Source organism: Gallinula chloropus (assembly GCF_964237585.1).
Source record: "Gallinula chloropus genome assembly, chromosome: 3".
NCBI lineage: Eukaryota > Metazoa > Chordata > Aves > Gruiformes > Rallidae > Gallinula > Gallinula chloropus.
In genome coordinates this window covers 64,218,541-64,245,863 of record NC_140087.1, presented here as the reverse complement: position 1 = coordinate 64,245,863, position 27,323 = coordinate 64,218,541, and the positions used below count along the sequence as shown (strand labels likewise).

At 38.5% G+C, this 27,323-nt stretch overlaps 1 protein-coding gene across 1 annotated transcript; it reads right to left on the bottom strand.

The window, feature by feature from the left end:
• Positions 1-520: 520 nt before the first annotated feature.
• LYPLAL1 (lysophospholipase like 1) lies at positions 521-26,990 on the bottom strand. The gene is made up of 5 exons (XM_084262007.1): positions 26,849-26,990; positions 22,941-23,040; positions 12,067-12,236; positions 1,394-1,509; positions 521-770 (listed from the first exon to the last, which is right to left on the bottom strand). Exons 1-5 carry the CDS (start codon positions 26,931-26,933, stop codon positions 534-536), a joined length of 708 nt encoding a protein of 235 aa, XP_084118133.1. The 5' UTR covers positions 26,934-26,990; the 3' UTR covers positions 521-533.
• Positions 26,991-27,323: the final 333 nt, after the last annotated feature.

The following is a 27,323-nucleotide window of genomic DNA, read 5'->3' as shown; positions in this document are numbered from 1 at the left end:
CTCTACTTTGATGCAGGTTCTTTTATATGTGCTGAGAATCAAACTGAAGCCAAATGGTTCCTGTGTATAACTTGGATATACTCATGTACTTCTATAAGTAAAAGTCCATTATTTTAGTAAACAGACTTTTATTGGTGCACTGCCATTAGAAAGACAAGTATAACTCTGTGTATCTTCTCATGTTGGAAGGCAATAAAAAAAAACGTATCTGGGAAATTGAGAAAGATGCTGCCTGAATACTATATTGATTAATTTTAAAAAATATTTTTAGTGTTATCAGTCATGATTTTCCATAGACCGATGTGGTTATATACTTCAAAAACTGAACAAGAAAAAAGGAAAAGAAGCCTGTATGATAAAATGAGTATTAATAGTTAGCACCATCATTTCTCCAGTTACGTGAACTCGACGAAATATAAGTGTCTACCTGAAGCTGTGCTTATACAACATGCTTGAGACAATCCACATACATGCCACACATTATTTTAAACCCACAAAAACCACCAAGTATACAAAAGCTGCATCTTCTTTTATTAATTTGTCTTTGCTGCTTCAACAGGTAATTTCTTTACAATCCAGGTTTTTAATTTTTCTATTTCAGTTCTGTTTAACTCATGATTAAGATTTGGAAAACTATGAAGTGATGTTGATACTCCCAGGGACTTTAACATCTTGTTGGTCTCTTCACCCCATGAGTAGAGAACTAGCTCATCAGCAGTTCCATGGCACTGAAATAATTCTGGAAGAACACCTTCATTTCTTTTCAAAACCTAGATGAAAAAGAAACAGTAAGACACATCACTAATTTTTTTGAAAAAATAGTTATGATTACACAGTGACCATTTACATAGCATTTCATTCACGAACCTGCATTTTAATGGTCATATTGTACTGTCTCTACAAAAGCAAACAAGAAATATTGGAAAATAACCCCTAGACTTCAAATTTTTATGTGGTAACTCTTGACAAATGATAAGGTTTACCTTAAGGTCTATATCCCTCTCCAAATAAGAGAAATAGAAAAAATTCAGGACAGCAGATGGAGCCGGTTGAGTATTGTAATTCATCATTAATTTTCATAGTTATGCTTATATGGACTCTCTAAAAACTAAGGAGAACTTGCAAAGCATTTAAATTTATTAATCTACCTTCTACACTGACTTACTTTGAATAAAATAATTGCTCTGTCTGCACAAAACCAAACAAAACATCATGTAAGGACAGCTTTAAAGCCTCAATTCCCTAATATTCTGCTTCACTATTTCCAAGAAACGTCATAAGTTTAGACTGTAAATCAATTGCCTCAGATGAATAAACATGCTGTAGTCAATTTTAATTATCACATTTTTCTTTTATTGAAGCAGCTTTTATGTAAAGTCTCCCACACACTCACCTGGTAAACAGCAGAGTCTTTATTGAGAAAACTAGACAGAGCAAAAACTCCTGCCAGATCCTGATGAAATCTATATGCTAAATGCATTGCCATTCCACCTCCCATCGAAAAGCCTCCTAGGATGCAATAGAAGAAACAAAGATTGGATTTTACTGTATGTCTCTAACTCAGACTCCAACTTACTTTTATCTTCAGACTTCTTTTATGCACAGTGCAATGAAAAGACCCATCTTGAGTAACGTAAAGGCTACAGTGATCTTAAGCCAGAGCACAACTCAAGAAGGTGGGTAGTTAATGTAACACTGAAGATTCATTACCAAGAGAGAAAAAGAAATAAATACAAAATCAGCTCAAATGCCCTTTAGACACCATTTGTGTACAGTCCCAACCAGGTAGTTGAACACTTTGACCGTATATTCTCTCATGTCTGCAAGGCAAAACTCTACCAATGGATAATTTTTACTTTTTTCAACTTATTTTTCTTCTGGGATAGTAGCATTCACACACTAAAGATCTGTATCCCTATTGTACATAACCAATGAACATCCATTACATTAGACTAGTACACACAAGTTGAGGGCTTTTTTGTTATTACACCTTGAGATATATAACAAATTAGGGGAAAATGGCAACGTACCTTCCCCGAGCTCTATCAAAATATTATATTAATGTCCTTCTGTGCTCCATATGTCTCCTCAGCTGCACTAATTCCTTAGGTGGGATAATTCCTCAGGGATGATTTTTACATGACAAATGCTTATTCATTAGGAAAGAAATCCAGACTACTGCATTACTTCACGAGCTACTGCTACACTGACTGTACCCAGATAACCAGGGTGAAGAATGACCGGCTGCTGAAATCTCTTCTAGCACAGAGATGGCAACCAGCAGATTTGTGACTGCAGTTCTACTTAGAGCAGCATTAGCATCCAGGGTACTGGTTTGTGCCAGGCAGTTAACTGGTGTTAACTGGCTGCAAAATTCTTTTTTTGCAGACTTTTTCACACAAGAGACACTGAGTTAAGGATTGAAGAAGAAATGCAAAAACAGTACACAAAATACCAAACCACTTCTGCTTATCTTTCCGAAGTGATTAAAATGAGCCTCCAGAATAGGAACAGCCCTTTTGCTAGGGCTACATAAGCCTTCTGGGATTGATTTCTGTGCTACACACAAGTTTGACATGGGTGCTGAACAAAACCCAGGCAGGATACAGTACCCTTGGCAGCGCTGAAACTGAGCCAAGTGACACCCTGCAACTTTGGTACTTCACCGATCCTGGGGCACACAAGCTGAGAGGCAGAAAGCAGTGCACTTCATAAATACTAGTTGTGTCATGGTGAGATTGTTCCTAATGGGGATTCCTCTTTCAGCATTTTTATCAGCAGGTCTGAGGCCCTTCTAGCTCACACTCCACCCCATGCTACAACTGGAAGATTTGTCTGGATTTATGTATGATATTTTCCTGAAAACACTAGACAAATCCAGTCATGGGTTATTTTCTTTCTTTCTCCCCCACAATGTTGTTTTTTGATTTCTAAAGAGTTTCTGATCAAAATTTCTACTGAACTTCAGGTTTTTCTTTCTACTTACTGTCACCTTGTGGTCTCAAGAGACTATTATGGCCAATAGTGTCTGTTGCAGGTTCCTGAATTCTAGAAATTGGATCATAGGAAGAAGGAGCAAGACCACCCAATGTGAAAGACTGGACCTTTGCTTTCTTTTTTCAAACACAATCCTTAATTGAATTAGGAGAGCTGTATCCTCAAACTAGGAGATATACCTGGGATCCCTTAGCTATGCACCCAGAGGAGCTGATAATACCCTGGGTCTTTATCTTTGGTAAATAAAGCCAGGACCTGCTAGTTACCTGGCAAATCAATCTTTAACCAGTTCCAAGTGAAATGTAGTACACATCCAAGTGCCCAGTGACAGCTAGGGAACAGAAATTGTTGAGGAAAATCAATGTGGGTAAAAAAGTTCAGAGCACACCTTAAAAACCTCATACAGCCCATATCGCCTCAAGTTTTGAATAAACACAAATATTAAATATTGAAAATGCTACTGCAAGCCTTTCATCTGCATCACTATGTCCTACCAGACATGTTATCTTGTCACATTTAAAATAATCTTACAATAAAAACCAAAAATAGTATTACGCAGAAGTGTCATAGTAATCGCAAAAAAATTGACACCATTGACCCAGCATTCTCAGAAAAAAATGCCTTCTGAAAAAGTATGTAAGATTCAACAGCTGCCAAAGTTACTATATGAACATCTTGCACTGAAGTCTCCTTTATTCTCTTGTGTGGAATCTGATCATTTACATCTCAATTTCCTTTTGATTGTTCTGAATGATGCTGCCTGTGCCCAAACCCAAAAAACCCATTTACACCCTAACAGACCACTTTGCATTTGCTTACAAATACTGATATACTTTGTCCACATATAAAATGAAGTCCATTTTAAGTATTTTATAATACAGGAAAAAAGCAGCACTGAAAACTCCTTGCTAGTTTGTATAATGATTTAATCTAAAATTTTGTACCCAGTTAGTCACAATCTGGCAAAACCATCTGCAATTACTCACCAGCAGTCTTTGACAATGCAGTCACCTTCTGTTTAGAAGAATATTAGGTAATGGTTCTTTTATGTGGCTCACACTACTACAAGAAATTGTGATACAGAGGACTAGTTCATTGAATTTGGTTTTCCAGGGGAAAACCTGAAGTTTGCAACTTGGTACCACAACTATCTGAATAAATGTCATCCAGTAAATGCTTCAGAAACAACAATTCAAGTAGGCATTTATAGCTGGAGATAATTTTTTGTTGTTGTTATAAGATGTAGTAAATTTGACATAACACAAAGATATGCTCAGTCAAGAACTTTTCTAAGAGTTCAAATTTTGGATTAAGGAAAAATAAGAGGCAGGTATAGATATTACACAAAACAAACATAGAGTGACAGAACATAAGCAAAACACAGGAGCACAAGTATGCTTATGTAAACTGATGATCTCAGCACAAAGAATACGTAACCCTCACAGCATTGCTAAGAAGATTGTGTCATGAGTGTTTATCAAGATCAAAAGCGACACAGCAACATTTCAACCCTAGATGGGCAGAACACAGCAAGACCTTCACTTGAGGCCAATCTATTTGCAAGAAGTACAAAGGGTGAGCAGAGAAGTTCAGAATGTGCCAACAGATTTCCACATAAACACTATGTTCATTTCTCCCCTTATGTTTATTTTTAGAGGGATCCGTGATCAAAATAGTTAAAAAGTGTGGGCTCTACAATGCCCAGGACACCAGTTCAGGAAAGCATCTATTTGCATTATTTTTCCTGCCTTATAAAGGAGGTTAATGCACAGTCTACGGACATACAAAACAGACTAAGTAAAGGACTTCCATATGCAAACTTCACTCAGGTGCGTATTTATGACCTCAAAAGTGCTTCTGTGTAGTGCTGCTTTCTATGCAATACCCCTGTGTGGTGAGAAGAAAGCTCCTTGCAACTTCGATTAGTTCAGAAAGATCTGGTGAATCACAGGATCATCACCCTTCCAAGCTAAAGAATTTGAAGGAAAATCCCAAGCAACACTTACTAAACCCAAAACATTATTTGTTGGAATACCTGTTTATCTATGTTAAGGTTACCCCAGCCATACACTGATGTAACACAGAGTGAAGAGAGACTGAATTTCTCACATGCAATTTATTTCCGCTTGAATAGAATAGAAACTCTCATCACAGCTGCCATTCTTCAGTGATAAAAGCTTCTTTCCAGAGCTAGTAAATGGCCTTAGGAGCCTTTTAAACATCAAAGTGTTTGTATTAAACCTTGATCTTACTTCTGATAAAGACCTTGATTTATATTCATTTGCTCCTCGTTTGTATCTGAAATGATAATCTGGTCCATGAAGACATTTCAACATTATATGGAGTTCAGGAAGTCAAATATTTACTTACTTTCAAACTTCAGCTTTATTAATTTCTTTGTATTTGATCTAACTATGTTTGGGTTTGTATCTCAAGCCCAGGAACTTTATTACTATCACAAAAGTTACTTAGAGCACACAAGAAAGACTGAATATGAGAGAATGCTATAAACTCTGCTTTCTCCCCCACGCTCCATCCACTTCATTGCCTGCAACCCCTGAGTTCACAAAGCTCTTTAGGTTTTCATTCTTCTTTACAGAAAAAATCCCACCTCTCAAAAACAGGTTTAACATTGCCAGTTGCTTCCTGAGTCACAGATATCTGACTGTAAAATGCCTTAGTCAGTTTGTTACAGATAATGATTATAGACTTTGGAAACAGCAAACCAGATCAATCTTTTGGTCTTTTTGGTATAATTTTGAAACAGGACCAAAGCTGTTTTCCACATTAGAAATCACAGCTGTAAGAAACAAGCTTTAATTATTAATCACATTTAGTGCATGAATTCTGCCATCTGTCTTGTGTACAGATCATATGTTCCCTGCAGAGACAGACCTCAAGCTCTTCTCCCGTGAATTTGAGTGGCAGAGGTTAAAAAAATGACTCATTGCAGCACAGAATCAGGGATGAAGAAGAGAGGCTAAGCTCCAGACTCCGTTGAGATAAGGATTCAAATTTGGGCATACAGGTGCAGTTTGGGGTGTTTATTTTAAGCAATGTTTCTTCACTAGTTTCTCTGTAGTAGTTTTTCACCTTCCCTGTATATATATTTGTTAGTACAGCTTTCCTGCAATTTACCATCTGTACTAATGAGAACAGCAAAACCTTGTTCTACACATCATCTGCAAAGAAGCTGATTTTCTGTTGTGACCTTTTTTTTTCCTACATGAATGGAAGTATTATGTACATTAGCAGCGTTTGTATAGGAATATCAGCAAAGACTACAAATGCCAGCGGAGCAGCGAATTCCCTTTCCCACAGAACTCCCTGAACGGTGCTTCTGCATGAAGTGCTCAAACATAAACCTTGTTCCAAGCAAATACCCTCAACAGCAGCGATCCTCTCCTCTGAATCTGTTAATGAAACTTCACCAGCTTACATGCTAGCAGGTCTGCACAGAGCAGTTTCTACCTTTGACAGCCTTCTTGTTCTTTTTGTTACTCAGTAACTGAGCGTCTTTACAAGAACAAAGGCAACTTCCCTTGCCTGGCTCAGCTGCTTCTTCTTGTTAGGGATATGAATCAATTTGCCACCATCTATCACCAGCCAACACACATTTTGAAATACATATTTAAGGGGTACAAATTTTACCTTTTTCTTGTAAAAGGTATACAATAGTTTCAAATGTATCAGCTTGCAGTAAAACCAGAGCCAGTTATGGTTTTATTTTCAAGTGATTGAGATGGGCTGTAGAGGAGAACCTAACACGTATACCTAAGGAATTTTTAGGACTTGAAGGAAAAAAAAAATCCATGAAAAGCCTCAAATTTTTACTATGGTGTTAATCAAATTTACGGCTGGCTTTATTTACTTAGTGCATTTTCTTGTTGTTTCTGAGGATGACAGCACAGCCCTGTTGCAACACTTACCTGTCATTTTTACAAGTAGCATAATTACACAACATCAAAAAAAGGAGGAGCCTAACCTATTCTTTATGTTTATGGTATTCATCATTTTAAACTGAATCACAGAAGAGAAACTAGAAGGCTCCCTAAAGCAAGAGGTTGCCTTGGAAAACCGTAAAGCTTCCATTAATGGAGATCTTTCGAAGTCGTCAGAAAAGCCAGAGCTGAACCAGCACTAACACATGAAGGTGGATTAGCAAATGTTAAGCCTCATTCTTCTATGACCCTGTAAGCATGACTGAAGAAAGGGCAGGTTAATATGCACCCTGTGGCCTGTCTATACGTGACTGTCGAGCCCATCCATCCCTTCAACTTTGGGCTGAATTTAGACATTTATAATAATGAATAAGCACATACTTTCTGAAGAGTTTCTACTTATGCTGAAAGTATCAGAATTTGATTGACTTAATTATTTTCTTCCCAAAACCATTATTTGAGAACATGTTATGGCAACATTGTGATTCTATTATTTTTTTGTTTTACTGCTGTGAGCCTTATTTACTCCTAATCTTCATTATCTTTTGCTACAGCTGTCATTCACCATGCAGGTGAAAACTGAGACTGTGCCAACTTTCAGAGCCCCTCATCTCTAGATACATTAATACAGACACTTGAGAGCTGGAACACAAAGTGACAAGTGGTGGATCCTACTCTCTGGTTAAAATTACTAGCAGCTGCACCTCCTACTGAATGACTTAAAAAGGAAACAGAAACATTAATTTGTTAATGTCTCTTATTTGCTCTTGTTAATGTCTTCTTATCATGAAGTAGAAAGAGTAGTAGACATTCAAAAGAAAAATAAATGGCCAGATCAGGTAAAAACAATCAAGAGGAATGACCATTTTCCACAGAGTACAAATACAATGCAAATTAACATTGATGCTCTGAAAATTAATTAAATATTTGCTAGTATTAGTGGGGACATGGACTAACATTACTGGCTTTGAGCCCAGCACTTCATAGGCATAATTTAGATAAACCACAAAGCTATGTAATGTGTGGTTCAGAAGAAAAATCTCATATGAACTGCAGTGACAAATGGCAATATAAAGCTATGAATTTACTCTGTGAGAGCGAGGTAGTAAGTGCCTCCCGATGAAAGATAATGTTTTTCTTAAAGAGCAAAGATACAAGAGAGGATCAATGACAGCAAAAGCCTTAGATGCCAAAGACATAAAATACCAAGGCTGTAGGTGAAGTTAGTTTGCCCAACATTTTAACGACCTATTGTTGATTTTTTTATCTTCCCATATTTACAGAATCTTCTTTCTCTGCAATGTCAAAGCCGAGATATTTCTTCCCCACCTCATTCTCACACACTGAGAGAGCTGGAAATGCTAATATTTACAAGAAGCACAGAGCTTTCATGTTACTTCCACCATGGTTCAGTAGCTATGTAAGAAGTCTAGTAATAAACAAAAAGTGGCTGTGTGTCTTGTGTTATTGTTACAGTACAGGGGGTCAGGAATCATGCATGTGTTTTTTGGCATACACTCAAATCTACAGGACTGTTATGGAAAGTTTATTTTCACTGGCTGCTTACACAAGTGACTACAGGTGGCAGAGACAAACACGCTTGGATCAGCATTTCTGCATGACACAAAGGGACCTGTAAAAGCAGGAAAGTAGCACTACATTAAGAAGAAAAAACAGAAGAAAAAGACTGCCTTTCACTGAAGTGTAGTTGACTAAAGTGAGTGCTCACAAAATGCTCCCAATATGAAGTGGACATTTCTTTCAAGAGCTTCTAACATATTCTTGAGTAAGATTGTTGAAATCTTTAAAGTAACTCCACTTCAGTGGTAACTGTCATAATGCACCATCACTATGGAAGCAGTGTAAAAAACAAAACCAAACAAGAAAACAAAACAAAGCAAAACCAACACCACCTGAGAAACCAACACTAATTTATTTTCCTATTTAAAAAACTTTGTCCCACATTTCAAACTGTGGTTACTTGCTTATCTAATTCAGCTATGAATTCAGACATTTGTAAAAGAGGAATACATTCAGTTTTTAATGAAGTATACTATTAAAATCTCCATGTGTCAGAATTTGACTAATCTTATCATCCTCTTATCTCCAAAGTCAATGTAAACCTACTTACAGTATTATTTGTAACAAGTACATTAGCCAGGAAGACCAGTAAGAGTAACCTAACTAGAATGTTTGACTAAAATATGACTTCAATTACCAAATTCTGAGCATGATATAATTATTCAAAAAGAATTATACACTGCAGTCAGTCTCCCCTCCTTCCTCCAAGGTCAAGGGAAGTCTAATAAACCAGGAGTCTACTTACTTCAAGACTTTTGATTTTAACAGGAAAACACCTGATGGAACTGTCAGGAAATAGGCAGATAAGCTGTGTACTACTGTGTGCTCGTTACAATAAATTGATACAGAGGTTTTAGTAATAAGACTTTATTTACCTCCAGTAAATGAAATAATTTAATTCTTTAGAAACAGATTTATAGAACAGGTGTTAATAACAAAGTTGCAGCATTATTTTTCTTGATGCAGAAAGAGGAGTGGCATCACACAACCTAGACTCCATTCTCAGCTTCACAGCTCTGCCCTACAACCAGCCATTTATGCATCTCAGAGGTAACGGTGCTACCAAAACAAACAGTGCAGGCTATAATTTCTTTCAGAACAAATGATCTTACAGTACACCCACAATCTTGAGCCTCTTGGAAAGTCTGAATGGCTCCAGGAGAAATCATCCCCCAGAACACCAGGTGTTGGGCTTCTCGTTTTCCACTGCTTGAGAGCTTGTTCCTGCTTCCCCTCTCTTCCCACCCACTCCCCCTTGCGCAGTGGTCCCTCAGATCTTTGCCTTCTTATACCACACCTTGGAGCTGTCAGCAGCTACCCACCTTCCTGCTCACCTAACACCTCATTTACCCTCATCTAACAATATCAGACACTCATCCTCAGCCTGTAATTTCTAGTCCGCTATTCCATATAAAACTGTAACCTTCAATCTTGTTACCCTCCTCACACTCATTTTGTTTTCTTTCCACTCATTAAAACTCCCACTCATTACAAAACAGACAGTCCCAACTCACAGTTCTCCTTAACACTTTAACAACCGGATCACTCCCTGTAACTACCTCTTCATGCTTGGCTCTCTTGGCCTCTGTGACCTACCTGAAAAGGCCCCCACTGCTCTTCACAGACTCCCAAAACCTCCAGTCTCCTCTCAATTATTTTTGTCTCTACTTTCCACAAGATGATCCATAATGGGAATATTGGTATGTATCTCCAACATGACTCAACATCACTAAATGCACTGAGGAAATATTCATAGCAAAATTTCATTGTGGCTACTTATGCTATAATTATCTTATTTTTCCCTTCACCTCAAGCAGGCTGCCTCCAACTCTATGGTATCAGCAGTCAGAAATCCACTGTCTACTCCTCGCTGGTTACCTCAAGCCTTCTCTTCTTCTACTGGATGAGTATTCCTGACTTTTTCAAAGAGAAATCTAAAAAGATCTGACAGGATCTGTTCTTTTTCACTCTAAGCAAATGACTGCATCATCCATTATTTCCTGTATACTAGCCTTTCCCAAACTCAAGAAAAATTTCAGGCCATCAGTTTCTCCTTTTCCAGTGGACATTACAGTTCAGTGCAGGTACAATGACTACATCTTTATAACCAAAATTTGGCCTCATTCATTCTTTTCATCAAAAATGTTATAAAGCCACCAGGTGTCTTTCAGAATTCCTAATTTCAAGTAAGAGATAATGCCATAAAATGGCCAATTATTTACTCAGAGTCGTATCTGAAACGACTAAGAATGCCTTCTCTTCTCCAGCCTGTCTTCATAGGAAAGGTGCTCCAGCCCTCTGATCATCTTCACGGTCCTCCCCTGGACTCACTCCAGTGTTTCTGATTTACAGACAAGGAACACAAACACAGAGAGATGGGGACTTCCAAAGAATCTATGGGCTGAACAATGAGTGCATACCAACTTCCTTACTCTGTTTATGACTTGCAAAACAGCTTTCATACTCTGCAGTATCACTAGTTGTAATTTTCAGGGCTACAGAGAAAGGAGAAAAGCCTAACAGCATATTAAATCTCTACACAGAACATCTCCCAGCTAACTCTACAGAAAAGCACCTGTGCTTCTTTAGCTATTTCCAAGCCAGCAGGTATAAGACAGGAAAGACAGATCAAAGAGATTGTGCTGACAGCTATCCAAAACAATGCAATTGGCAGCCAGCGTAATGAGCCAGAACGAGAAAGTAAACAGAGGCCTTCAAAGAGCAACATGGGGCTGGACCAAGAAAACATGCAGGCTAAACAGCAGTGGCTCCATCAGGCAGGATTTTGATGGTATGACTCAGTTGGCCATAAATTTTCAAGTTCCCACATTAGGAGTTTTTTCCCCAACCTGAAATTGTTTGTGGTCTAGGGATGGGACAGGGAGCCAAGGACTCATTCCCTCACTGACACAGGCTACTCCATTCCCCTCAACTCCTGCGCCTCAGTATCTCACTATCTATTTCACAGAAGTACTGAAAGTTACTGGAAATTTCTGGAAATAAAGAGAGTCGGGAAGAAAGACACATATGAACTATGACAGTTAATGCTTCATTTATTATCAAGTGTTAATCTTCAGTGATGTGTAATATGCAACTTTTTTCCCCTTGAATTAACCCCAAATGATCACAGCAGTAAGGAAAAGCTCATGATTCTTTATATACTTCACCTCCACTCTCCAAAATACAAATCATTTTGAGAAAGTATATTTTTCCATCCTTGAAAAGGGATAAAAGAAAATAATAAAAATATGTAGCTTTCAAAATAAATCACTGCCCACTCTGTATTTTAAATAGAGCTTACAGATGACTGTTTACATTAAAAACATTTTTAAGTTACATTTTTGAGGACACCACTTACAGTTAGCCACATTCCCCACCTGACAGAGGTTAAATAATGATTCAATATTCTTGAGGACTGGCTGCTGAAGAAGCTGTTCAGCAGTTGCAAAGCATACTCATGAGCTTTCAGGATGGAGTAAATTTGAAGTAGATCTCTTAACAATTAAAACCCATTAAAACAAACACATTAAAAACAAGTTTCTCTTACCTACTAGTATCCTATTCTTTGCAATGCCGTTTTTGATCTCATCATTGATCAAGTCTGTAAGTCCCCGGCACATCGAATCAATACTTTCAATGTGTTCTGGACAGTCATTAGAGATCCTATACCTGTCAAACCACACAGTGGAAAAAGCTCCTTTCATAGGTGTATATGGCCTGGAGGGGTGGAAGGGAAGAAAACAAATCATTAGTCAAGCATATAATCTAAAGCCATCAGCATATATGATAAATAAAGCCAATACAGTATTTCCCCAGCAAAGGAGAGAAGGAATCTCCTTTGGGTATAACTTGATAGACATCAAGTCACACTGCATTTCCTGGCTGGCATTCAAAACATGGTCCTTCAAGAACGGAGAGAGTATTTAGAAGCTATGTGAAATGCAAGTTTTCAGTCAGTTCAACATCAAGGTTGATCACGTCACCTAAACATTTTAAATTTTAACACTGCCAAGAGGTTCTTAATCCTTAACAAATTAGGGTTGAAATCCACTTTGGAACAGGACAAATTGCTAAACAAGACCGCTACGCAGGAACCAACTTTACGGAATTCCATTATTAGAATAGTATATTATAATAGTTATCAGAAAGATATTGGAACCTCTATGTATTTACAAAAACTTCCTCCTCCTGTAGATTTTTTTATTTCTTGAGTAGATAAAGCCACCCTCACCTTAGTGAGGTATGAGTATCTCATCTGAAAGAAATCCCATACACTGACTGGACTGGCACACAGAAAAAAACCTAGAAACATGATGCACTCCACTCACACGATAATACCGTCTTGTCAGATTAGTATTTTAAGTGTTTTCACATACTGCCCAAACCTCAGATAATCAAGTAAGTTACAATTCAAAGCAGCCTTTTCTTTGTCTTTAAATGAAGATGACAAATAAAGCCCTGAAATCCCAAGAAAGGTGATCTAATTGCCTTGCAATAGCTCTACAATTAAATACCAAACAAACTGCTGAGTTCAGTGCTTCATCTCAAAGTCAAGCCCCCTAAAATCCTTAACTGCAATATTTAATAAGGGGGCACATTTTTCATTTTTACCTGAACTCCAATCAGACTACAATGACTGCTAGCAGATGGTCTTTAATAGATTTGTCAGGATGGGAACCCACTGAGAACACTAACATTGACTTATCTGCTACCCCTGGATTTTTTTCGGTGCTAGGATTAAACAAAATCATGACTGACCTAAAATGAGAGAGTCACTGTTTCTCTTATTCTTTACGAAGCAACAAATTCTGCCTTTATTAATGACAGAGATGCTTCGCCTATGTAATTGGCTAGTTCTAAACTAGAAATTCTGCCAATACTATCAGCATACAAGAGCCAGTATAGTATTTGCACTACTCAGTCACACAGTCAAAAATGCAAGAGCACAGATTTTCTACTGTGCAGTGCCATAAACATAAAAGTTCATGACTTAAAAGCTGGTAAGCCAAAAATAAAATAAAACACAAGCAGCAACAGATAGGTACAGACTACACTGTTCCATCTTTTCGAGCACAGCTTCAGGAACAAGTACCTAAAAACCTACTGCCATTCAAAATGACATACAAGTATTTGGTCAAGCTTAGTACAGTGCGCACCTTAATTAGCCTGTAATTTGCTTAATTTAAAGCAAATTTTATACTTCTGCACCAGAATTAACAAATATTTTTTCAAGTTAGCCCTTACTCATCTATTAAAAAAGCTAACTCTTAAATGAAAGGAAATTCAATGGAAATACTTTGAACACCTAACAAGCAAAAGCTAAGTATAAAAAATGCTTTAAAAATGCTTTTGCATTTTTTTAAACCTCTCTTTAGTATTACCACTGTCTCCAGGATTCTTCCCAAGTTAAGAAAGAAGATTACAAATTCACAAAATCACTTTCTAAGAGGAGACATTCTAGTCAAATCAGCATAGTTTCTGGAAACCACCTGTACAATGTGATGTAGAACACGCTAAGTGCTTGGACAAACAGCTTTCAATTCACAGTTTTAGCTACTCTTTCAAACACTTTTATATCAATCCTGGTTAAAATGCTTAGAAGCCAGAATAAAACCAGTGTACTGTACATTTGTGTGAGAAGAGATGTGTAAGGTTTCAGTATTAAAAGGTTGACCCAGGATGTCCATGGAATGAAGATACATATTTGTATTACTTTAGAGAAATTTACATTTGCAGTACAGAAATATTTAAACAGGTTTCCCCACATTTGAAAGGCAGAATCATACAGAGTCCATGATGATACTACAATACTTAATCAGACATTGAAACTGAGGACTTTATTTACTGTCTTCGTAAATTCTTCAGTAAGACAGATGAAAGACGAATGTGTCTTAAGCCCACAAGGAAAGATCCCCAAACAAATGGACAAGATGCTTTCAGCTGTCTCAAACATCCTTGCAACCACTCTTGATTTCTCAGAAATGCATTAAAAATAACCTTTACATAAAGCTGAGAATTAAGATTCTTATAATGGTTAACCCAACTGGCACATCTGTTTTAGTCATTCACCTTGTTCCTTAAATAAACCCCTTTATTAGTTGGCATACTACAACTCAGACATTACCGCGGTAAACAAATATGTTTGGCATGGAACCATCTGTACAGCTCCAAGAATCCAGCACAAAACTTTTTTGTACAATTAAACCACAAAAGAAAAAAAGAATAATCCCTATGTTACAGTGACAAGAAAGGCTGGACTGAAATAGACAAAGAAATACAGCGTGACATGAAAACTCCATCCAGTAACATCAGCATGGTCAATGAAGAGCAGTGTCAAATGAAATGGTAATCTTTGAGTTTTTTGCTTCAAGTTTAATCATTAGTCCCAATGATTTTCCCCTGTGCTACACTTTCTTCATTCTCTTTTCATAGATATACTAAAAATAATCTCTAAAATGTTTGCTGTTGAAACTAAGAATAAAATATACAGCCTCTCAAGCTGTGGGGCTTTTTTCTGTTTTTTTAATTGCTGTTATTTTTTTACTTTTCAAGGGGACATGTGGTTTTACTTGTTCTGATGCACAAGATTCAAACCCACAGATAACTCAAGAATCAAGAACCCTCTCTCCAGGTATAACCAACTTCCCAACTTACACCCTTTTAGAGACATTTGAAACAATTTATTAAAAACTGAACTAACTCTTAGCATTTAAAAATAAAGAGGAAAGATGATGTAAAAGAAACATGGATAAAATAAAATAAAATATATTTAGGAAACTGCAGGCACTCCAAGGAAGAGAATCTTTAAAATGCTTACCAACATCCTCAAATTACTGTAGACCATGGTTTCCAATAACTTTGTAGGTCTTATATAAGGATATGCATGGGTCTACAACTGTTTTCTCCCACATACGCCTATGTAGAACTGAAGTGTCAACATCCTACACACCTAATATTTGAACGTCTTAAAAAAGAAAAATGTATCCTGTAATAGCTCTCTGTGTATACATCATCCTTTTACACTTTCAGACACATTCAAATAGAAATAATTTTCAGTGTTGATTTCACTACAAAGTAACTACAAAGATCATTCAAGTCTGAGAACTGAAGATAGTATAACTACTGCTAACGTGAGTTATGTACCAACGATGAAAATGTAACGATAGCAGGAAGCAATGACACAATCTTCTTCCACCTTCCTGGAACATGGATTATATACTCCAGATCTTCTAAACATGACTAAAAATTCTGCTGACTATTTTGAAATTATTTTAAGTTAAGAGAAGTGGAGACCAAGAATGATGATGCACAAGATTTAATGTTAGACCTAAAAACATGACATTGTCTCAAAAATTATGCTATTAGCACAACAATTCACATAAAACTACAGGTGGTTTGATTCATTATCCAATAAATCACAGCTGCTGTACCATGCTTTATCTTAAAAGACAAGCCAGCACTGTGAGCTGCTTTAAATAATAAGCAGAAGAGTAGTAGACAGCATGCTGATAAACAGTAAATACTCTTCCCTCAGTTCTTTCTTCTGATGCACAACTGTATCACTGCCTTTGCACTCAGGGCTATCATCACCCTGCTAATGCAGTCACATAAAACTCAGACCATTAGTGCTGGCTTACATCTTTCTTGAAGTTCCAGACAGAACTTCCTGAGATGTCAGACAGAATTGGGAATTTACAGGGCAGTGAGACTTCAAGACTCGAACAGAAAGAACAAAATTTTGAAATCCTCAGTTCTGCTTCCTGCCCAATCTCATCTCCTCTCAGTTAGGAGGCACTGAGCTGCATGAGACATTGTAATGTTGTCTTTTGGAAGACTGAGCATCTCTGTGAAAATCTACAGAGCACAGTGTCAGATCGCCTACTTTTGCTTTACTCCATGCTGGTGATACCCCACCTGGAGTACTGCATCCAGCCCTGGAGCACTCAGGGAAGACACCAACCTCTTAGACTGAGTCTAAAGGAGGCCATAAAGATGATGAGAGGGCTGAAGCTTCTCCTATGAAGACACACTGAGAGAATTGGGCTTGTTCAGCCTGGAGAAGAGAACGCTCCAGGGAAACCTTGTAGCAGCCTTCTAGTACCTAAAAGGGGTCTACAATAAACCTGGAGGGGGGCTGTTTACACGGGTATATCATGATAGGAGATGGGATGGCCTTAAAATGAAGGATGATAGATTTAGATTTGATCTAAATTCTTTCCTGTGTGGTGGTGAGGCACTGGCACAGGTTGCCAAGAGAACTTGTGGATGTCTCCTCCCTAGCAGCATTCAAAGCCAGGGTGGATGGGGCCTTGAGCAACCTGATCTACTTGATGTCCCTGCTCACTGCAGTAGGGCTGGATGAGATGACCTTTTAAGGTCCCTTCCAATCCAACCTATTTATTATTCTAAAGCAAGTCTTGACTCTTCAAGCTGATGATAGGTTTTTCCAATGAAATATAGTTACCACCCAGTCCCAAATTCTCCTCTAGCATAATCTCACAGCTGGTATTACTGCACTGCAAGAGAATATCTAGTTCATAGTTCAGTGTTTAATTACTACTGTCTGCTTGAAGCAGAAAGTGATTTTTTTTTTAATGGGGGGTATAAGGCAGAAAAATCCACCTATTCAAATCAAATGTATAATTCAAGACTCTAGGCCAAGGGAAGTTGAATCTCAGAGCTTTAGCATAAGCTACATTTTAACAATGAAGCTTTGCCATATAGTAACAGCATGTCAAATTCAACCAGCTTAACCTTGGAAATATGTTTTAAAAAAAAAAAAAAAGGAAAGGCAAGAGTACTTCATGAGTAATTTTGTCTGTTCCTCAGGAAAGGCTGTGCCTACTCACTCAACTATATGCAAACACTTTTGATAGAGTTGTTCTTGACCTGTATTGCTACACCAGAGCTAACTTAGCCAGTAAAGAATGGTTACCTGAAGAAACACATGTTGACAGCTCTTGTTTCTTGGGACAAATCTTATTCAGACAAATGAAACCACAATCGAAACTCCTAAAAACTCAGCAGGAAAAAAAATGAGTTTCTGTTTCTTCCTTTGTGTTGGGTTGGTTTGGGGCTTTTTTGGGGGGGTGGGCTGGGATTGGGGAGTAGGATGGGGAGGTGGTATGTATCATGAAGATTTGCACTAATCAGAGAAGCAGCAGTAACATTATGGTTGAGAATACCGTTTGTAACCTTTTCTACACTGCCAGTTCCCCAGAAACCAGATTAATAGTGGCTGTTCTATGAGTCCACCGAAAAAGTGACAAGAGGCAAATCAGGGTCAATCTGAATCAATTCTCCACAATGGCATTTGAAAGACTCTGGGATTAAAAGTGGTGTCTTTCACAAGCTGGCAGCAAAAAACACTAAAGATGGATGAATGACACTAGCTAAGCACAGAACCCCCTTGAAAAGAATGTAAAGCAAAACCACAGAATGACACAGAACCCCACAACTGCTGTATTGGAAAACAGCTGAGAAGAAAAACAAGAGGAAGGATGTCCAAGGGCACAATGTAGTTAAAGGGATAAGAAATTCAAGATTATTACCATCATGTTCTACTTTGTTTTCCAGAGCATAACTAAGGTATCTTCGACAAGAACTTACTGCATCCCACATAGTATTTGATACATGATGAAAGCATTACATATACACATATCCATCTTTTTCTGACCTAATGCAAGAGAAGTAAAACTAAAACAAGAAGTATATCCAAGCGCGCTTCCACCATTACTGTGCAGAATGTTAAATTTCTACTTAGAGAAGGAGATGAAAGAATCACCCCATGATACCAACCAAAACCCTTTCCAATTGCCCCCCAAATGTCCACCTCTAAAAAGACTTCTTTGTTTTAAATTTATGAATGAGGTTAAGGCCTACAAAAGTGAAGACAGAGTATCATTCCCTCAAGCCAGAAATAGTAAGATAGGCACCATGCACTCTCCCCTGTGCAGCGTCGCCAATCCATGTCAAGTCTGACCTGCAGTAGCCCTGCTGCTTTTTCCAGTCCTAGGCCTCTCGCAAGTAGAGGCTGCCAGCGCAGCCCAACAGTGCCAAACTGTCTGGTGGTTTTGCGATAGAGCCAAACGGGGACTACGATGAGTTGAAACTCATTTCCATCAACGAGCCCAGCAAAGATGTGAGCTTGGTGAAAGGATGGAGTACCAGGCCATATAATGCTAGGCAGTCCTTACCGTACTTAGAGACAAAGGAAATTAGAATAAACTGGGGAAAAAAAACCTGAAAAAACACCAAACAAAACACACAATAAGCTCTGGATAGAGATGTATTGGCCACAGAAAGGTATGTTGAGTGAAAGTCAAAAAGATCCACAAAATAGCCCAAGACATATTTAGAGTTTATTTTCTGACTTGCAAGAGAGAAGGACAGTCAGAATGGAATGCTAGACAATGCAAAGAATCTTTGACCTAGATTTTGTAACGGAATTATAGAAGGTAAGGTATACTTATTAAAACAAGCAGACTCTAAATGGTTTTAACTTTACCACATTAGCTCCTGCAATGCCAATTTAAACTATCACTTTCTATTAAAAAAAAAAGGTTAAATTAGGTGGTATTCAGTTCTGATTTAGAAACTCAATAGAAACCTAATGTTTAAGTCATAGTTCTAGCAGCTGAAACAGTATTTAAAGCTGCAACCATCCTGACCCAAATAAAAACAGAGAAAGGAAACCCTTTACTTTAAAACTACTACTGTAGGCCTGGATTTTGGGATTGCATCAGCTGCTACGGCTACAATTTGAGCTGCTTTTTTTTTTAATTTAAGATATACATTAGCATTACAAGAGAAAAGAAATTGAATTCTGTTGTGTTTAACAAGTTTACGTACAGAAGCATTCATCTTGAAAGCAAGCTGGATAAAGGTAAAAGAAAAACCGATTAAAACAAGTTCTCTGCTCACTTTTAAGTATCCCAGTTGCTTACCTTGAAGAGAAAAAACAAAACCTCTCAGAAATATTTAAACTCCTCTTTTGTTCATAAGGCAAAATTTGCATACCCTAGGTATATGCATCCCATTTCCAAATATATTCCAAATTCAGGAGCTCCCCCTACACTAAATTCACTACTCCCCCTACATCACACTGAAACTTCAAACTCACATATTATTCCTTTTTTGTCTCAGAATACTTTTCATCATAAGCATTTTACTCCCATGTTTTGCATGTTTCCTCTTTTTAATAGTAAACTGCCCTATACACATTCTGTTAGTTTTGCTCAGGAAACAAATAGGAGACTCACAGGACTTCCTGAAGTGATGGGGAATGGCTGTGACAAAATGCTGCAAACATTTTACCTGTGCAGGGCACAGCTGGTGGTAATTTTCTACACAGATCCTGCACATTATAATAATAATAATAAAAAACTTCTTTAGTAATTTTTAAGTGTAACTTTTTACAGAGACCTATAGAAAACCGTTAAAACCAGTTTTATAAAAGGCAGCTCAGTAATATCAAATGAAAGTATCCTCTCCAGTGTTTGCTGATATCAATGCTAATGAAGATGGAGAACATGTCTTAGAATTCCTCTAGATTATGCTGCACTGGTTTTCCAAAATACATTTCAAACGTATGAACTCTTGAATCAAAACATATCTAAACCTCTTATATTGTAGTAAATGAAAAATATGTGCCTGGGAGAAAATCTAAACAAACTGTAAAGATAAACTCCATCCATCCTCCACAAAGAAAAAAAAAATTCAATGTTTTGTTGAAAAATGTGAATTCTGCTGGTTTTTAGAATCCAGTTTAATGGAGGTGAAGAACGTGTAAGACCAAATCTATAGATCTATCCATCAGCAGAATTATATCCATTAAAAACATGAAGAGGTATTCCTGACCTGCAGTTTATCCTGCCAAAGCCTCTAGCATTGCAGTTGTAGCACCAAACCTGCTTTTACTGGCATAACTACTTTGATGGGGAGCGTTCAGTGTGCATGCGGTAAGTTATGCTGGAAAAGACAGGAGTTTATAGAGTATGAACTCCATGCACATTAAGAGCATTTTGCCAGAAGAGCGTATGAGCCAAGCAATCCTAGCATGGTCTTCCCTAACTTCAAACTTTTCTTTGATTTCATCATCAGTGCAAATTCCTGCTGGCAAGCTTTGTGCTCTGCTCCTGTAACTGACGAGGCAGTAGCAGGTTGTGCCACCCACTGAAACTCTCACATGGGTGTATAGAATCATAGAATCTTAGGGGTTGGAAGGGACCTCGAGAGAACATCAGGTCCAACCCCCCAGCAGACTAACGCTCTGACTCTACACCATCAAAGGCTGGATGAGAGCTTTCTTCAGCATATCTACACATCCAAAACGGCTTAGCTATAGGTCTTATTAACATGGATGCTGAATTTTGCTATTGGTACCAGAACCATTTGGAATCCTTACAACAGCATAAATACATACACAAAATCAGACCATACAGTTAAGTTCCTAAAGCAGATATAATTATTTTTATCTCTGTCATTCAAGTTTGGATGTTCTAGGCCTTGTTTTTCCTTTCTGTGGAAGGAAAGAGAACAGCCATTACAAATGTTTCATAAAGTTTTAGGCTAGAACACAAAACGTGAAACAAAGCCCCAATGTGAAATGAGGCTGTAAAGGTTTCTGTTATTTTAGTTTTCAGCCAATAACACTGAGCTTCACAAACTTCACTTCAGCATTGCTGCAAATGGTGGCAGCAATGTGTACTTAAGGGCATCTGCTTTATTTCACTATAGAAGCTAATGGTGCTTATCAGAATATTCCCAAGTGTACTTAATATTGCCAAAGACAAACAGGGGGGTATTTTTTGTTCTTTAAATATATAGCTTTTCAGAGTTTTGCTAAGAAACCCAGCCCTCTTCTAAATCACAACATGCACGACCTCTATCTGCTGTAGAGAACAAGAGTAACTGTGACTTAAGGAGTTAAATTAATTGTTTATTCACATATTTTAATCACAGCAGAATTTTTCTTCCCATCTACTAAAGTACTGAAATCCAAAGCCTTAAGATAAAAACAAATTACCCATAAACACCACTATTTGAGTCCAGAAATCTGCTGGTTAATCATTTATACATAGTATCCATCCAAAGCCAGCAAAACAAATGAGAAATTGGACCCCAGAAGTAGAGTGGGGTGGAAGTGTGAAATACTGACCTAACAGATGTGGCCTGAGGTGCTCTGGTTGAATATATAATGTGAAAAAAAAAGATAGTTCCACAGAGAAGCAAAACCTCCTGCATTTCTCCAGTACTTGCTGCGTCAACAGGGAAGAAGTGAAGCCTGTCAGTATGTGTGATGTGCCACTGGTAACTCTAGCCATCACTTTAGCATGTCATCAATGAAGTACTGAGCATATTATTTACAGAAAATCATATATACAACTTACTAACCCAAAACATAGTTTCAAAGACTTCTACTCACAAGCTTGATTTTTCTGTAACAGTGAGTATAATTCACACCACAATCTCTCAATTGCTTTTCCTGCCTAAGTAGATCATAAAAATACATGGTCAAGGAAAGTTTTTTTCACATATTAGTGACTGCCAAACAAAATCTGCTACTATGCTTGTTTATACCCTCCAAGATATTTTTTCCTGACTTCCAAACCTCTGCACCTTAAAAGTCTGTGTAGAATGCCGTATTCTCCTTCTTCTAGCATTCATACACACGCACCAATTCAAGAAAACATTTTCCTAACTTAGTAACAGATCACTTAAAAATGGATTTATATTAAAAAAAAGCGTATATAAAATATAATGCCATATGCTTAGATAGCTAATGTGGAAGTAGGTGTCCAACTTTGAGCCTTTAGCTTTGACTTCACTGACTTTCAAATTCCCAGGAGAAAATATTTGTATCTACATTTCCAGTTTACCACCGAACACATAGGGTCATTTAATAACAAGACTTCTGCCTATACCAACTGTTGAACTCTTTGAAGCAAGTTGGGTCAGCATTCAAACTAGAAGAAGAAATGTGTGATTCCCAGACCTTTTTCCAGCAGCTGAAGATTTTTCACTTCTTACTCGCCAAACAGACCAACAACCTTTTGAACTGAAACCTGGCATTAAATACAATAGAATACTTGAGCGGAGTTAGTATAGGTATGGATTTTGATGCAGAACATGGATTTATAAAGCCATTATTACATACATTGGAGTATCTTCTATTTATATCAAGGAAGTGGAAAGATGTTATCAGACTGACTTCTGCAAAGCCTTAACCACTTAGGGTATTAACCACTTAAAATCAGAGTCCCTGGGCAGAAAAGCACTGCTGAGCTTCAGTTTTGTCAAAAAGCATGCATATGAGAAAGAAGAAAGAAGCGTTACAAGAGTCTGTACCAATATTCACAAGCATATTTTACAGTACTAAATTAGAGTAATTTACTCCTACACTTAAAATGTATTAAATACCTGGCAGGAGCCGTTGGGTATATTACTTTTATATGCTGGAAAGCCATATCTTGATTCAAAATTTGTTTTATCCATGTTCTTGCTCCTTGGCCAGTATCACCTGTATCACACAGAAGAGTACAAGAATTATTTTGTGCATTTAGAAAGAACTTTGCTACATTCAACGGCTTAAGTACCTGCTAATCATGCACAAGGTCTTACCTCTTACTTGCAACTTCCCTTGTCAGCAGCCATGAACAAAAAATACTGATCAACACCTTAAAAAGGTGAGAAAACACCTGTTGTTTCCCTTAGAAAAGACTACTACTACTACTTTTACTACAGAATTAGCCTGTTTCAAAACTTAGCCAAAAGCAATAAAAAGGATCTTCACATTTAATTATGCTAAAATTACACATTGGCTTTAAGGGAAGTACCAGAACGCCCCCAACGTTTTACAAAAGTGCCCAAGAGATGAGTTAAAGTATCTGGCAGGCTCCTCAAAAGCCTTAATCTCACAGTTCCATTTGAAAGCTGGTAGAGATCTGACTGTGTGCTTTTTCCTAGTCTTATCAACTCAGGCTACAGCCAAAACCCTTGCAGAATGAAGTGCTATGAAGACATATACAGCTTATGCAGATGGCACGCTTTTCTTTCAAACAAATACACGTACATACACCAGACAATTTCTAGAGCTTACCTTTGCATCACTGTTATCTTCAACAACAAATACACCACCACCCCTCTGAATAGCACACATGTACAAGCCTCTAGTAAGAGTTAAACAATGCTTCAAGCCTGAAGAAACCAGCCCATCAAGGAATATGGTTTATAGTTGGCAGCAATACAACACGCAGTAGTAATGTTCAACCTAAATATTTGGTGGGGAATTAGAAAAATGGAATTTCACTACTGCCACTCATGCCAGAGGACTTCGGTTTTGTTTGAAGTCACGGCTCCCACATATGAACAATTCAAACTGCTAATCTGAGTTAACAGTATTCCCAATTACTTTATCTCAATTTGGCAAGTTTGACTTTTGAAGTTACTCTACAAACCACAAGAACAAAAAAATTATCAGGCTTCCTGCCACATTACATGGGTTCATCCAAACAATGCCACATCAATATACTGATTCATTGTTATGATTATAACTTCCCAATTAATATTTTCTCTTGCTTTAGCAAACAAAATTAAATGATCTTTATTTACAAATACATTTAATGCATCTTCAGAATTAAACCAGAAGGCAACAAGGACCCAAACTCAGTATTTTTTTTTTTTCTGTTGAGCATAAATGACATAACCATTAAGCTATGTTTGGCCTAAATTCTCCAAGAAGCAATAGAATCACAGCACTGACACAAATCTTACTCTGTGCTACATTAAACAGTGAAATAAAAATTTGAATTTTAACTGGATGCTTCAGAACACATTCCCACAAGCACTTTGCTTATGTAAATAATATGGTCTTAAGTCCAAACACTCCTTTAAGTAGACACTGGATGTGCAAGGGTTTCCTTCTGGTTGCTGTCCCCTATTTTATGAAAGCTAACTTAAGGAGCTTGAATAAACATTTGTTTTTCTATACATGCCTCTTTTTTTTTTTTTTTTTTTTTTAATAAAGCAAAAATCTGGGGTTTGTAAATACTTGTGCAAGACCAACCCTCAGGTAGGTGAACCTAAGCAGCAACTCAAATGCTGACAGATTTGGGACTAGCTTAGGTCTTTGGAAACTCCTTAACGGTTCAGGTCACGTCTTTTACTATTCATTCACATTTCTTAAGCTTTGCCAAGCTGAGCAGGAGCAGTTACAGTCAATGAAGCTAGTGTGCCCATGACAAGTTGACAGAAAGCTCATTAAGTAAGAGAAAAATTACCTATGACCTTCTGTGTATCAAGAGTTCTCATGGGACAAGCGCTCTGCACTTGCAGAGGTAATGCATTTTGATTTGGTAAGAACAGAATTTGTAGGGAAGGGAGAAAGAGGATACTGCAACACCAAACAAAACCCAACAACCTTCTGAAAGGTCTGCCTTTCAGACATCTCTTAGATTTTAACATTATATGTTCTTTAAACATTACTAAATAGAAGCAAACAATGCACAAACAGTCCTGCTTTTCAGTGTTTCCAAATCTGAAATAGACTGGTGTGAACATTATCTTCTTCCCCATGAAGTAAAATGGGAATTATTTTCCTTTCAAATATAGCTTGAATTTCCAGGATAAAACTTTGCACAACATGTAACATTCATGTTACAACATGAAAAGTTGCAAACCTAAGTTAAAAAATTATTACAGGTTTTTCACATTCTTTTACCTTCCCTGCTGAGCTACCAAATGGATCCTCTGCTTAAATTTGATGTACAGTACCGGGAATTTTCTCTTTTTTTTCTACACAATTTTGCATTTATATTCTCTACTAGTTATCAAATGTCTGGAGCAAGCTTTATGAGTAAAATGGAGTTATGCCATCTGACTGCCACTTTGCATCACAAGTGTTACATAGAAGGCACCAATTCAGGTTTACAGGCCAGCCCACAGTAACAGCACTGTGGCTACTCCTGTTTTAAATTCTATTCTACAGAACTACTAAGCAAAACCAAATAAAAGTAGCCTCATACTTCCCCATTGCAGAACGTTACAAATGAAATCGTATCAGAAATGAAAAATTGTAGAGTACTTTAACCACATGTGGAATCAACCTCTAACCATAATCTTCCCTTACTCCTCCAACATGAGAGAAAATTATTTCCTCCAGCATTAAAGTATTAGTGTTAACAAGAGGGCTGAACACATCTTATGAACTCTCATTTAACTCACAGAATTTGAGAAACGCAAAATTAAATTAGATTCTAAAAATGAAACTAATTTAATGTGCACACACGTATTTGTTAAAAAAACAGAAGCATCAGCTAAAACCAAAACTAGAATGACACTGAAAGAATCGAGCACACTGACATACGCATGCACATTGACAGCCTGATGGCATTAATTCCCAAGGCCTTGACCTAATGAAGACTTATGATAGTTAGGTTTTTTCATGGTTTGTTGTTTTTTGGTCTGTTGTGGTTTGTTAGTTTGTTTTTTTTTTTTAATAGTCCTACAGACTTTGTTGTTATTTGGCAGATTAGAAATAACCTTGAGGAAAAGAACCCCAAAACGCTCCTCTCCTGCACTTTGCTCACTGATGTGGAAAACTGTTTTACAGGTGGTGGCCACAGAGCCAGTTTGGGCACGGCTAGGACCCTTCCGAACAGACAGAAGCCTGTCTATTAACAGCGTTTTTATAAGGTGACAGCAATGCTTGCAGATTGAGCCTAAAAACACCATGACACATTTTAATTACGAAAACCACTGTTTGTATATAGCTACCCTGACAGCAGGCAAATTAATGAAGTAGCTCGTGGAACACGCTTTTTCTCATGATGCAGAACGCCAGGCTCGTGTGTGCCAGCACCATCCCTAAAGCACAATCCACGGATCCACCTCAGGCCCGGGTGGAGCCCATACGCTCGGCCCAGCCCACGCAAGGGAACGCTGCTTTGCCCACGGAACCTCCTCCTTGCCGGCCAGCGCCGCGCTGCCCCGAGAGGAGGGACAAGGGCACCCGACGCTCCTTTTCTCCTCGCTTTCCAGCCGCGGTGGGCTGGTCCCGGTGGTTCCCTTACGCACTATCGCAACGCTGCGGTCTGAAGGGGCTGACATTGCCTCCCCACACCGCCGCGTTCACGGCAGGGAAAAAGGCCGCACCGCTCCGGAGACGGCGGCAACCCCCCTCCGGGCCCGCGACCGGACAGCAGCCTCCCTCGGGCGGTAGGCCTGCGCTCTTCCTCAGCGGGAAGCGATGCTCACCGAACCCCTGCGCCGCGCCCCGTCGCGTCCCCACCGCGGGATAGCAGAGGGGAAGAGCGGGTAAGAGCAGCCACCTGAGCCGTGCAGGAAGATGAGGGAGGCCGTATGCCTGCCAGCGGGGGCCACCACACTCCTTTGCAGCGCTGCTGGCGCCGCCATGCCTGCCGCTTTCTTCCTCCTCCCAGCCGGTAGCGCGGCCTACCGCGCCGACGCAGAGACAGCCCCACAGCTACAGCTCCCCACCGCCGGGCTAGGAGGGAAGTCGGGGTTTGCTCCAGTGCTTGGTACTGCGGGGCCCTCGTCCCGCCCCCAGCCCTCCTCAGGAGCAGCTCTCGCAGCTCCAAACCAGAAAATTTCTACCTGTAGAAAGTGCATCTCCACAGCCCCCATCTTTAGAAGTGCCATATGGTGGGCAAAGTGGGGATCGAAAAGTAAAGGGGAAGGGGTGGGACGATGCTGCACCTTTCACCTCGTAGTATGTGTTTGGAAAGGCAACAAAGCTTCAGCCTCCTCAGGTGTGCACTGCTGGGAGTAAAGGCCCTGAGGCAA